General features: G+C 39.4%; 1 protein-coding gene across 2 annotated transcripts in view; it reads right to left on the reverse strand.

Moving 5' to 3' along the window:
- rapgef6 (Rap guanine nucleotide exchange factor (GEF) 6) overlaps nucleotides 1-14,391 on the reverse strand; it is a 42,326-nt gene that overhangs the window by 23,800 nt on the left and 4,135 nt on the right. For both annotated transcript variants that reach the window (XM_053648681.1, XM_053648679.1), the window contains exons 3-6: nucleotides 12,226-12,336; nucleotides 5,109-5,240; nucleotides 4,656-4,836; nucleotides 1,202-1,338 (exon numbers count right to left, since the gene is read on the reverse strand). In XM_053648681.1, the coding sequence (XP_053504656.1) occupies nucleotides 1,202-1,338; nucleotides 4,656-4,836; nucleotides 5,109-5,240; nucleotides 12,226-12,336 (561 nt within the window). The remainder of the gene's footprint in view (nucleotides 1-1,201; nucleotides 1,339-4,655; nucleotides 4,837-5,108; nucleotides 5,241-12,225; nucleotides 12,337-14,391) is intronic.

The raw sequence follows: 14,391 nt of genomic DNA on the forward strand, positions 1-14,391 counted from the left end.
CAACAAAACACCTGTTACCAATAAATAAGGAGCATCATGTCACCAGCAAGTGGGCCAAATGAGAAGATCATGTTGGGTATGTGTGGCAAGACAGAATATTTTATTATTAAAAGGGTATTATAGCTAAGCATTTTATAATACAGCATATGAAAACCTGCTATTATTATAATTATGATAATGAATAATTCTTTCATTTACAGTAAACAGGCTAATTTAACATTTGGGGCTGGTAAACTCCAGTAGCATTTGTCAGTTTATGCTAGCTGAAATTGATTCTTTTCACTTTTCCAGTGTTGAAAGAGAAATGTGACATAGGCAAAAAAAAAAAAAAAAGAAAATTTAGTATGAAATATACAGTACACAAAAACAGAAGAAATCAGGATGGGGCAAATACTTTTTCACAGAACTGTGTGTGTGAAAAAGTAGTATACACACACACACACACACACACACACACACACGCACACACACATATATTCATGCAATTATCTAATCATCCAATCATGTCACAGCAGTGCATAAAATCATGCAGATCCGGGCCAGCAGCTGCGGGGAACGTTCACATCAACCATCAGAACGGGGAAAAATGATCTCGGTGATTTTGACCGTGCCACGATCGTTGGTGCCAGACGGGCTTGTTTGAGTATTTCTATAACCTTCTTCAGTGGCCTTCTCAGATGACGGATCTGAATCCGATAGAACACCTTTGGGATGTGGTATAACGGCAGATTCACAGCATTAAAGTGAACATTCTGCAAGAATGACACGATCCAATCATATCAGCATGAGCCAGAATATTGAAGAAATGTTTCAAACATCTTGTGGAATCCATGCCACAATGAATTGAGGCTTAAAAAAATAGATTAACATGTTTAGCTACAACAGAATTAGCTTGTAACAGACAAGGTGGCATCTTTAAAAGGCTCCTCTAAGACAGAATGATCACATCTGGACACATCTGTTAGGTTACAGTATAATCTCTCATAATATCTCTTTTCTTGTCGTTTGGAACTAGTGCTAATCCAGCATGAATGCTGCACGAAGGTTCCAGGGAAAGACAGTTTATGAAAGCAGGATTTATTGCATATACTTTGTCATGTCCCTGTGTGACACTGTTAGGATGAGTTCATCATTCATGCACACATACACAAGCAGGAACCCAGGTGATTCTCACCATCCAGATCAGGAGGTGTGCGCTTACCTCCTGTTTGTCATGCAGGATGATGGTGCCGGCATGTTCTACAACCTCAAAGACCATGACTGTACACAGCTCCCTCCTCACTGACATGGTCATGTTGGCAAATGCCGGCAGCTGATGCATGAACTCTAGGAGCAGCTCTGGAGAAATTGGAGAATAAAAGTGAAAGAGAGAGAGAGAGAGAGAGAGAGAGAGAGAGAGAGAGAGAGAGAGAGAGAGAGTATGGGCTACTTTTCTAAGCGCTCCCTCAACTTTCATCACTACTACTGTACATCCATAATTGCTACACAGCTTAAAACCAGGACACTCAAATTTTGTTAGTTTCCCCCCTCTTCAGTGAAGGGAAATTTATCACCACGGCTGGTATGCACAAAGCTTCTGAGTATTAACCTTAAACATAGGGCACTTAAGAGCAAATAAATTCGTAGCTTAATGGTGTGAGTAAAAAAAAAAGTTCTTAGCAAGGAAATGTTTCATAAGGAAAGTATATTTCTCTAAATCAGAAAAATAAATAACAATTACAGTCCCCTCCAATAGTATTGGAACAGCAAGGCCAATCCTGCTGTTTTTGCCATCACTGAAGACATTTTGGTTTGAGATGAAAAGATAAATATGAGACAATAGATCAGAATTTCAGCTTTCATTTCCTGATATTACATCTAGATGTGTTAAACAGCTCAGAACATGGTGTCTGACCACCCAGTGTTTGGTGAGCAAAAGTATAGGAACAGATAGTCTTAAAGTAAATTAGATTTAATATTTGGTTGCAGATCCCTTGCTTGGAATAACTGCATGAAGCTGGTGGCCCACTGACATCACCAAACTTGCATTCTTCTTTTGTAATGCTTTTCCAGGTTTGTGCCACGGTTTCATTCAGTTGTTGTTTGTTTTGAGGGGTTTCTCCCATCAGCCTCCTCACCAGGAAGTGAAATGCATGCTCAATTGGGTTAAGGTCTGGCGATTGACTTGTCCAATTAAAAACCTTCCACTTTTTCCCCTGATGAAGTCCTTTGTTGAGTTGTCAATGTCTTTTGGGTCGTTGGCTTGCTGCATAATGAAGTTCCTCCTAATTAGATTGGATGCATTTCTCTGTAAATTGGCAGACGATGTTTCTGTAGACTTCTGAATTCATTTTGCTGCTAAAATCATGAGTTCCATCATCAATAAAGATTAGTGAGCCTGTTCTTGAAGCAGCCATGCAGGTCCAAGCCATAACACTACCTCCTGCTTGACTCATGAGCATGTATGTTTTAGATCATAAGCAGATCCTTTCTTTCTCCACACTTTGGCCTTTCCATCAGTTGGCAGAGGTTAATCTTTGTTCCTGAACTTTTATGGCTCATCTCTGTATTTCTCTGCAAATTCCAATCTGGCTTTCCCAATCTTACTGCTGATGAGTAGTTTGTGGTCAGGACTTTGACTTGGCCATTCCAAAACATTAACTTTATTCTTCTTTAACCGTTCTTTGCTAGAACAACTTTTGTGCTTAGGGTCGTTGTCTTGCTGTATGACCCACTTTCACTTGAGATTCAGTTCATGGACAGATGCCTTGACATTTTACTCTAGAATTTGCTGGAATAATTCAGAATTCATTGTTGCATCAATAATGGCAAGTTGTCCTTGCCCAGATGCAGCAAATCAGACCAAAACCATGACACTTCCATCACCATGTTTCACAGATGGGATATAGTTCTTATGTTGGAGTGCAGTATTTTCCTTTCTCCAAACATTTACACAACCACATTTAAACTTAAAATCTGGTTGTGCCACCATTATCAGCAATACCTGCAACCATATGCTTCTGATAACTGAAGATCAGTCTTTCACTTACTTCCAGGACTAGGATTTACTCCTGTGTTTTGGATCACTGTCTTGCTGTATAATCCAGTTACGCTTCAGTTTCAACTTACAGACTGAAGACCGGACATTCTCCTTTAGGATTTTCTGGGAGAGAACAGAATTCATGTTTCCCTCAATTACTGCAAGCTGCCCAGGCCCTGAAGCAGCAAATCATCCCCACACCGTCACACTACCTCCACCATGCTTGACTGTAGGTATGATGATCTTTTTGTGGAATTCTGTGTTTGGTTTAAACCAGATGTAACGGGACTCCTATCTTCCAAACAGTTCCACTTTCAACTGATCAGTCCACAGAACATTCTCCCAAAAGGTTTGAGGATCATCAAGGTGTGTTTTGGCAAAATTCAGACGAGTCTTAATGTTCTTCTGGGTTAGCAGTGGGTTTCACCTCGCCACTCTTCCATGGATGCCATTTTTGCCCAGTGTCTTTCTGATAGTGGAGTCATGAACAGTGACCTTTATTGATGTAAGAGAGGCCTGTGGGTCCTTTGATGTTGTCCTTGGCTGTTTTGTGACTTCCTGGATGAGTCATCGCTGTGCTCTTAGAGGAGTTTTGGAAAGTCGGACACTTCTGGGAAGGTTCACTACTGTGCCGGGTTTTTCCATTTGGAGATAACGGCTCTCGCTGTGGTTCTTCAGAGTCCCAGAGCCTCTGAAATAGCTTTGTAACCCTTCCCAGACTGATGTCTTTCAATCACCTTCTTCCTCATCATTTCTGGAATTTCTTCAATGTTGGCACAGTGTGTTACTGAGTAAGACTTTTAACCAACTCCATGCTGATGAGAAAGTTCTATGTAAGTGTAGATGTGATGGAACAGGGTTTGCAGTAATCAGGTCTGGTTGTGTCTCGTGCAGCTGAACCCCATTATCAATGCAGTTTCATAGATTTGGGGAATTAGTAACTACGGGCGCAAATACATTTTCACACAGGCCCAGTTGTTATTGGATAACTTTTTTTGCTTCAGTGAATAAAAACTGTATTTTGTGATTACTCAGGTTGCCTTTGTTTTAATTTGTGAAATAATTTAGTGTGAGATATAAAAAACAGAAGAAATCAGGAAAATACTTTTTCACAGCACGGGATCATGTTGCCTTCCTGAGAGTCAGTGAGTGTTTGCACCTTTTGTAATAGTTGTATACGAGTCTGTATTAAGAATCAAGCGTATGTAAACTTTTGAACTGGTTCATTTGAGTCAGTTCAGTTATTATTGTGTCTTGTGGACTCTGTGTAAACATGTTATGTGAAATAGCTTATTCAGGGCAGGACTATATAAAAAACTAAATGCAATTTTTATGATCCCTCTTATTTTTTAAAAATGATTAACATTTTTCAGATTCTGCAAGGCGTATGTAAACTTATGACCTCAACTGTATCGGTGCATCTTCTGCTACTCTTACCAGTTCAAGACACCTCTGAAGCGCTCCTAAATGCTAATCTATTTAATGCTAAAGGACACAGTACATAGCTCCCATTATAAGGCCCAAGTAAATTTCTTGATTTCTTCTGGCACAAAATTGTACTCTGATTGGCTTTATGCATACCGAGCCAGAACTTTATCCATTTTTAATGAATACTTTTACAGGAAAAAAGGCTGACCGATGTCATCATCATTGCGCTCGGCTGGCTCCTTCTCCAGACACTCTCTCACCACATCTCGGCCAAGTATATTATCTGAGGCATTCTCAAGGTCTTCATCTTCCTCATACTCATCATCTGAATCCACAGGTGCCTCTGGGAGCCCGGACAAATCCAGGTCACCAACTTCACTCTCTGTGGCCTAAAAGAGTTTAAAATGCACTTATAATATGCACCATTGTTCTATTCCTACTCTTGCGGTTGGTTCAAATGACCGGCCTTTTTAAAATTAAGCCGAAGAATATGAAATGTTCCTTTATCTATACTGCTCCCTTGTTTTCACTCAATTCACAAAGGATAAAAAATGCAGGATAGATAGAGATAGATAATACAGAAAAAGAGCGACGCCTTGTGAATTTTTGTAGAACAACATTATGATATTATAAAAAGTGTATGAATGAAACAAGTCATTACATGGTAGATATCTGATAAGCTACTGCTCGCTGAATCACTGCCGATGCTGCATCCTGATTGGCTGGGCGGTACTGGCATCACGGGCGGATGTGGGTGATCCGTCAAGTGCATCTTGCCAAAATCTCCAGGCAGCTGTTGACACAAGACCAGAAACAACAGGGGATTTAACATAGATGGAATTAACAAGGCCAAAGTAAAGTACTGCTGGTTTTTATCCATAAATACCTTATGCAAGCTAATATAATAGAGGGAGAGAGATATAACGAGAGACAAAGAGATGTACACATTAGCATTATATACACATACATACATATATAGTAAATATATTTCCAGTGTGGTTATTCACATGAAATTTTCACCAGACATCAGTATTAACTCAAGAAATCTAGAAATAAAGAATTCACAACATTAAAGTTTATAAATAAAGTTATGACTAATAAAGTGGAATGACACGGGAAAAAAGTATTGAACACGCTAAGAAAAAGCAGTTCTCCAAGGCAAGGAACCAGCTGAAATCCGTACGTAATTACACCCGTAATTAATTATATCTGTGCAAATGAATATCAGCTGGGTTAGTAAATTGACGGTCTATAAAAAGGCTTTTCGTTAACAAGGTGTCACACAAGAAACGTCTCAGAATCTGATCACTGAAGAAAATGAGTGCTTCCAAAATCTTGGAAGAATTTAAATCTGGTTTGGCTTAAATAAACATTTACACAAACATTACTAAAAGATTGATAAACAAGGTCCACTGTATGTTTTCCATTCCCAGACCAAAGGATACAATGTAATTTCACTAATATTTCAAGTCAGTCATACATTTATCACGTATCACGAGCTTATCAAAAAAGGAAACAAGTGTGAAATCCTAACTATTTACAGACCGACATTCTGGGTTCACATCCAAACAAATATAACTGTATGTGTGAATTTTTACTATTAGGCCTAAAACTGAAACAATCAACATTTATGGCCTGATATTCTGTGCTTTCAAGTCATAACAAATGCATTTTACTAACAAATATATTTTCATTATTACATGCACATCCTCAGATCCTGGTTTCAGTTCTGATTGCGCAGCTCTGACAATTCCTGGTTTTGTCTACACTGTGCAACCAATTTCCTCTCTCAAATCCCACACCTGTTTCCTTACCATGGCCAAGCCACTGGATGTAAAAGTGACAGATCAGGTCATCGTGTTCTTCATCAGTGTCTTGTATGAATTTATGATGATTCAGTCCCCTGGCTCTGTAACTTCATCACTTTAATAACATGTTCCATTTTAAGTACATATTTAGAAAGAGCCTCTCGGGGTACATTGCAATGCAAGAAAATTACCTTTGAGTCAGGAGAGGCATCTTTTACCCTGACCTTGTTTCTCTTTACAAGTCCTACATTTTTAGGAGCCCAAGCACTGAAGTGGGAGGAACCCTTTAATGATTGTATGTTTTCTTATTAGAGGACCAAGCACGAAGTGCTAAAACCCCATTGTTGTTTCTGCAAGGATTATTATTATTATTATTATTATTATTATTATTATTATTATTATTATTACTATAGCTGCAAGCAGCAATTATTGGGGTTCAAGCCGTTTAGGACCCTTAAAGATGTTAAAAGATGTTACTTAATATTGTGCAATCCTATAAGGAATGAAAAGAAACAAAATGCTTATTCCAGGTCTCCCCTTTATAATACCATTTTCAGGTTTCACACACATTTTGTTGTGGAGGTGAATACTTGAAATAAATGATGGGTAAGAAAAATGCTTACTTCGGGTCTCCCCTTTATAACAGCATTTCCCGATCTCACTGTAATCATAATGTGATATAATTATGATTGTAATCATATAACCCTATATAACCCTAACCCTGATACCTCCAATGAACAAATGAAGTGATAAACCTTGATAAAATCTGATTGGTAATGTTATTATAATGAGTTTATAATGTCTAAATATGATTCCAAAAGAAAAAACATGTGAAAAGAACAATATTATTGAGCAGAAAGAGCCGGAGAGTGGTCTTCTGCTGTGTGTTGTCTATAATGTCTATAATGGCAATTTCAGTGAATTTACCATAAGAATACCATAAGAAATCTTTCACCTTTTTTACTGTTCTAGAGATAACTACTGCCCGATCTACATAAAATTTTGTGTGCTTGTTCAGAGTCATATGACGCATGAGCTTACTTACTTTCCAGAAGATTGAAGTATTCCTTGAGGAATTACAGGCTTTTGGGTACACTTGCTCAAGCCCACATTTTAAGGCCTTTAAGCACATGTGTAAAAAGGCATAATGTATTCGTTAACTAGTCTGTAGACACCTAGATCAGGAAATGGAAAAGACAATTTACAGCCAATACAGGCAATTTACTAAGGAAATATTCGATTTTTAAAGCTTTTTTACTGTTATAGCGCCACCTATTGTCCGGTCTCCGTAAAAGTTTGTATGCTTCTTTTGAATTATATGTTGCACATGCTCACATAGTTTCGTGAAGATTTGACTTTTCGTTTAGGATCTACAGGCTTTTGAGTATATTTTACCACGCCCATTTTGTAAATGACCCAGTTATAGCTATCCAAAATGTAAAGATCCACATTTTGTTAATAATTATTGATTTAGAGAGCATAGAGAATTGTACTGCAGTGATTTTATTGAGGTTCATTTGATATATATTAGTCGTGTTTGTTCTAAACACTGCATTATATACAACCGTCAATACCGACAAAAATCGTGCATGCTCACTATAGCGCCACCATCTGGCCGATCGGGCCGAAACGTTGTGATGCTGTAGTACTCTGGGGTATTACCTTCCCTCAAAGTCTCAGCTCTCTGGGCCTTACAGTTTGGTCTGCACGGTCAGTTTTAGGGCGGAATAATAATAAATAAGTAAATAAAATCCTTACAATTGCCCTTCGGGCATGAACCCCTAATTTTTATTTTAATAATAATTTTTTTTTATTATAGTAATAAAAGTTGTAGATTTATCAGTTTATAGTATTTTCCAATTCTAGTGTTCTTTTAAATAAAGACTGAAAGAGTTGTTGGAAGATTAGTGGTGGTGAGGTTGAAGTCACGCAACCATGATGTACTTCGTTTATAGCCTAACTTTAGCTTTGTATTTCTGGTGATTGTATTTAGGCTTGAAAATTCATAAAAGTTGTGTTCATTTGTGAAGATTATGTTGATGAACAAAACTTGTAAGAATCATAAACTTTTGCTGGTCACAGAGTTTCTCGAGGGAACCCGGGTGATGCTAACTTCCGGGTTGGCCTAAAAAATATAGCCTTAGATTATGTAGTGCATCTGCAATACAAGTTCCACTAAATGAGCTGTTACTATATTTAAAAAAAAATTATAATACGTTTACAATTCTTTGGTTAGCACCACAAACTAACTATTTCTGTTTTTACAAAATGCTATAAACTAATTTCATTAATGAAACGCGTGAAATCCATCATTTGATAAATTAGCTTCTGTTGTGTGGAAACAAGACTCCTTTATTTACTTTATTTTTACATTTATGTGACTCAATTTACCACATTAATAACTGACATGAAACGTGTCTGGATGTGTGTATGCATATCATTTACTTAAAATAAATCTTCATTTATGCAGGTGTAGCTTGCTTTCACCTGCTAGTAGATCAAACTAAATAAAATGGGATAACGTTTGGGCCAAATATCTAAATTGGGACTGTGGAGGATTTGGCGAAGGTACCAAAACCCAATCACATCTTAATACTGATATTGCAGAATATTATGATTTCATTCTTTTAATTGTATAACGTTTTGACCTTATTTCTAATACTTCCTTCTATTTCTTATTGAGCAAAATACTGTAGAAAAGGAAGCATACATCTGAACTACAGCAAGCTAAGAGCAGATGTACAGTACATTGAAGGAAAGAAATTGTGAGGAAATTGCTTAAGGTTATTTGGTTGCTTCAGAACGATCAGCAAAAAAGTGCAAACAAAGGGTCCATATACAACCCTGTGTGCTCATGTGCTTATGTTTATTTTCTCCACAGGTTTGATCATGCATAACTCATTTGAATAGGGGCCACTGAACCCAACGACACACACACACACACACACACACACACACACACACACACACACACACACACACACACACACACACACACACACAATTCAACATAGGACAGGGCTGGCCACTGAAGGATTACATCACTTACTTTGGAGGACCACGGTTGCAAGCAGTTGGCATAGCAACGGACGAGGAAAGCCATTTCCCAAGATGAAAGAAAAACTTTCCACTTTCATTAAAGAGAGAGAAATGAGCAACAGTGAGCTATCTTCCCCTCACCATTTGCAATAAACTAGAGTATAAAGAGCAAGCAAGTAGCATTAAATAAAACACTTCTAGAAACATAAAATACTTCAGATGTTTGACCAAAAAAAAATTAGTCCATTTCCTCCCTAGGAGGAGAATAAAATCCAATGTGTTTCTACTAAAGCATTGCAGCACTTGTGGAGGTTCAATTAAGTCATTGAAGATCAGCTGTGCAGCTGCACACTGCAGTGGAGAAAAGGAAAGAATCCAAAAATATGCTACTGGCCCTGAATAAAAAGAGGAATGGAAAAAACCTCCTTTAAACTTCACTGCAGAAATGTCAGACAGCACTAGAAACGCTCAAATCCAGCTTTAGCCTCTTCTCTTCTTCGCCATGAAACAGACACCACACACCATGTTACATACTTCCCTCGTCGTAAACGCAGCAAATGTGGTGTGCGTGTTTCCACCTCTGAAGCTGCTGTACGCAGTCTCGGAGTGTGCATCCCTGGCTGCAACGCCCCAGTATCTCCCCCAGGAAACACGACTGTATCCACCAGCAATAACATGTCTAACCAGGAGAGTGAGAGAGAAAGGGAGGGGAGCCTGGCAGAAAAAGAATGACATCATCTGCGTAGGGTGCACAGTGTAAGGAACACCAGGGTGGGGGGGTGGGGGGGGGACGACTGCATTAGCGCTATTGGCTGTCTGCTTCAAACCAAGAAGGGGGAGCATCTTTATTGATCAGAGAGAATAAATGCTGGTGACTATAGCTCTAAAAAGGCCTCAGGCATAAATAGCATTGACAAAGCATAAATTGCTGGTAAACCGAGAGAAAGTGACGGGGAGAAACACCGCTTAAAAAAAGCCTGGTAGGTTAATGTATTCCTCCCGCACGGTATCTGCTGTTACAGATGCATCCTGCAGTATGAAACCGTCTATTAACCGGTTAGTGTAAAACCAGGTACGCTATCCCTAGTGAACACAAAAGCTTATGTCAGTTGAAGAGTATTTATTTTCTCTGTAAGAGAGATGTGAATTCTTCAGTACCTTTAACTGTGACGTGAATCTTATTTCTATGACTCAGTTGCTTCACCTCTATTGCAAAAAAATGACATCATCCTTTTACATGCCAGCCAACTGCGACTCAGCACACGGAGCGTTCTGAGGATCAGAACTGTAGACAGGGGTGCGGGGGCGGGCAGGGGGGGGGGGGGGTTGCATGGAGGTCACTGGCTGCTGGAAAATACCTATTTTCCACAAAGAAAAGGTGGCTTTCATGGTGTTTAAATAACACTATAAAGGAATTAAACAAGGCTGTTTCTCTTGTATTTAGCATGATGTGGGAGACTGTACAATGTTCTGCAAGGTAAAAAGGCAAATGCATTTACCCACCTTTGCCAAGGGTGCCAATAAATACTCTATACATGACTGAAATTGTGTATTTCAGTAGAGACATGGGCAAACATTGTTCTTACTCTCTCTCTCACACAGTCTACAAATCTTGTTAATGACAGCAGGTCTTAGTGTGGGTAAAGTTACAATCCCGCTAAATATCATGCTGTTGCACAACAACAACAACAACAACAACAACAAAAATGATGCATCAAATATAGAAATGCCACTTAAAACACTTAAAAGGCCTGACTGCTTTGTTGATTCATTGTCTTACGTAAGCAAGCACTCAGGATGCATTACAATAGCAGCAGCCTGTAAACAACTGCTGGCAGGATGTGCATCCTGTGTAGGTAGAGCAGTTGTGTGTCTGAGAGGTGGTTTACAGAATCAAACATAGCTTTCTAGCTATTTTAATACTTGCAATTAACCGAGGGAGCAAAAAACACCAGATGAGGAACAGGGCTGATTCTCTGATCTGATTACTCTGCTGCACAGATGCTTGCTTTAAGAGTAAACAGGAAGCCCATCTTCCCCTAACATTTTATTAAAATTCAGTATTGGTATTGGAAAAGCTAGGCCAATTCTTTTGTTTCTGCTACACACTGAAGACACTGGGGTTTGAAAGAAAGGATCTGCTCATGATCATACAGGCTCATCGAGCAAGCATGGTGGAGCTGATGTCATGGCTTGGGCTCACATGGCTCACTAATATTTATTGATAATGTAACTCTAATCCAACTGCGAGGAATTTCATCATGCAGATAATCACCAAAAACACACTGCCAACACAAAAAAGGCCTCCGGTTGGGGGAAGGGGGGGATTGAGACATAAACCATGTCTAAACGGACCGCACTTTGCGGACATCGTGCTAGAACAGGTTTGGTCTAGGCCAGGGGTGTCCAATGTTATCTGGAAAGGGCCGGTGTGGTGTGGGTGCAGGTTTTCATTCCAACCAAGCAGGAGCCACGCCCGATTCCACCTGTTTAATCAGGTGATCCTGGCTCTCAGTAGACTCAGGTGTGGCTTCTGCTCGGTTGGAATGAAAACCTGCACCACACCGGCCCTTTCCGGATAAGACTGCACACACACACACACACACACACACACACACACACATATAATCAATCAATGTCCATTGTTAAAAGCACTATACAAATAAAATTGAACTGAATTGAGTTGAATTGTAAATATTCCACTACGCCTTTTTATTGTGCAGTTGTTATTGTGCAGTTGTTATTGTGCAGTTGTTACTGTGCGGAGTTGTGCCCTTTCCTTGAGATGATTCAAATGAAGTCCATTGTTAAATGCGCTACAGAAATAATAATGAACTGAATTGAAAATGTGTAAGGAGTCTGACTCATCGATAAACCTGCTCTCCTTATTAGACTTGGCATAAGAGTGAACAATAAGTGCTGGAGTCTTACCATGGGCGAGTTAGCCTTCTCCTGAGCATGTGTGATTGGATCTTGGACCACTCGCAGGTTATGATGGCGTTGCTGCGATCGCCGTTTCAAATCGCTGTCCTCGTCCTCCACCTGCAAGGCAGTAGAGTCAGCAAGCACCTCTGATTCCTAGCCAAACAGCCAATTCTTCCATATCGTTGAAAGCCTGCGCAAGCACAGCAGACTCATGGCATATCCATTTACACACAAATCAAACTGAAAAAAGCATTAAAGAATGACTGTGGCTCATACGTCAGAGCATCACTAGCACGTCTGCTACCAGAAAAAGTCTTTTTTCTTTTTTGAAAGTCATTCGCAACAGACATTGCGCTAAAGCTACAGTTTCCTGTAGAAAACCATAAATACACAAACATTCCGTCAAATAAGGCTTTGATGTTACTGTTGTATGGTTATTTTATTTTACACATTTAGCGTAATACACTAAATTATGAAGCGACAGACTAACAATACTACTAATGTTTCCTACCACAAATCATTTCACCCATATGCAATTTCTACAGCCTTTTAAATCTGTATACAGCATGACACAATTTAACAAATCAATTAAGCCTCCAGCAAAACTCAGAGCTTGATCAAATGCAGCTCAAACTCCAGATCTGAGTGGATAAGGGTGTTAATGGTGACAGCAGAAGAGGAGGCAAAAGCTGAACAAGGAACAAAGCAAGGTGAAGTGCAAACACGGCTTGCTCTCACATCCTCCAGCCATCGCTTTAACATCATCGTTTAACCTTTTAACCTTTTAATCACTGCCTACAGAAAGCAACATTCTCCACCAACTTTTTATGTATGGGTTGTTGTTTTTTTTTAAACAACATAAAACTTTTTTTATTATTTATTTAAATCATAGTTGAGCAACAACTACTCTGCTGGACTAATACGCCGCTTAACTAACTTGTTCGCAGTAGCTACAGTACATACCTGAGCTGCACTGTATAGAATTAGCACTCAGATTTCTCAAAATACTGCACCCTTATTATTTATAATGCCGAGGGTTGTTCATGCATTTGGCAAACCATATCAAATGTTCCCCGACTAGGGTTAAACACCAAACACCAGAAGGGGGCAAAAATTTAATTTACCTGTCTTTGCATGATTTTTTGGCATTTCGCTGCTGCCACGTGATTGGCTGATTAGACAACTGCATGAATGGCAGGTGTTCCTAATAAAGTGGACAGTGATATGCATGTTTGTTTATATGTTTGTTTATATGTATTTTAATATGCATGTTCATACTTGAAACCTTTGTGCACTTTTACGCACTCTTGTGCCACTGGTTACAGAGCTTTACACGGGGACTTTTAAGTTGAAGTGTTGAAACACACCGGGAAATCAAGGTATCGTTCTGTTCAGCAGTTCACTGGCTACAGGATGCTTCACTCGCCTCCGAAGGCATCATTACATAGCTCGCTGTAAACACGTAGGAATGGGGAAGGAGCTTGCTGAAGCACAGACTTTCTCCGGTTCTGAAGCCTAGACACAGGACATGGAAGCTCCTATTGGTTCAAATCAGGTGTCATTCGATGGGTCTCAGCCAGGGGGTCATTTGGAGCTCTGTCGTTTAGGTGTGAACACTCGCGTGCTGCACAGGAGAACAATGAGGTCTTCTGAGATGATTTGGAACGACGCAGCATCATTTCCTGTGGACTTATTGATGTAAAACGTGTTTTGGACTAAATAGCTTTTACATAAAAATTGGACTGTTTGGAGCTTTGGCAGTGTAACAGGACTGTTCTGTCAGGATGTTATTCTTCACTGGACTGCTATGATGCTTCAAGGGTGAATTGCCTCCGTTTGGTGCTCCTTTGTTTGCATGCTGGTTGTCGGACAAAGACGCCGATTGTAGCTGCTGTTGTGATCGTATCTTTAAACGTTTTATAGAAATCAAATCAGAAGATTCTTAGCTTTCCAACGGCATACTGCGTGAATATATACGTACTATGTACAGCTGTGTAAATGGCAAAGTTCTCCTAATAACACTGATGAAAAAGACGTTAAAGTTCCTACGGCCCGCCAAGAGACCAACAGCACGCGTTCTAGCAGAGAGCGGTTTATCTGCGAGTTAAAAGCATACCAAGAAAATCATTTGAAATGTTAAAATGTACATGTGTGTTAATGATTAATTTGTTT

This window comes from Ictalurus furcatus, chromosome 18 (assembly GCF_023375685.1).
Source record: "Ictalurus furcatus strain D&B chromosome 18, Billie_1.0, whole genome shotgun sequence".
NCBI lineage: Eukaryota > Metazoa > Chordata > Actinopteri > Siluriformes > Ictaluridae > Ictalurus > Ictalurus furcatus.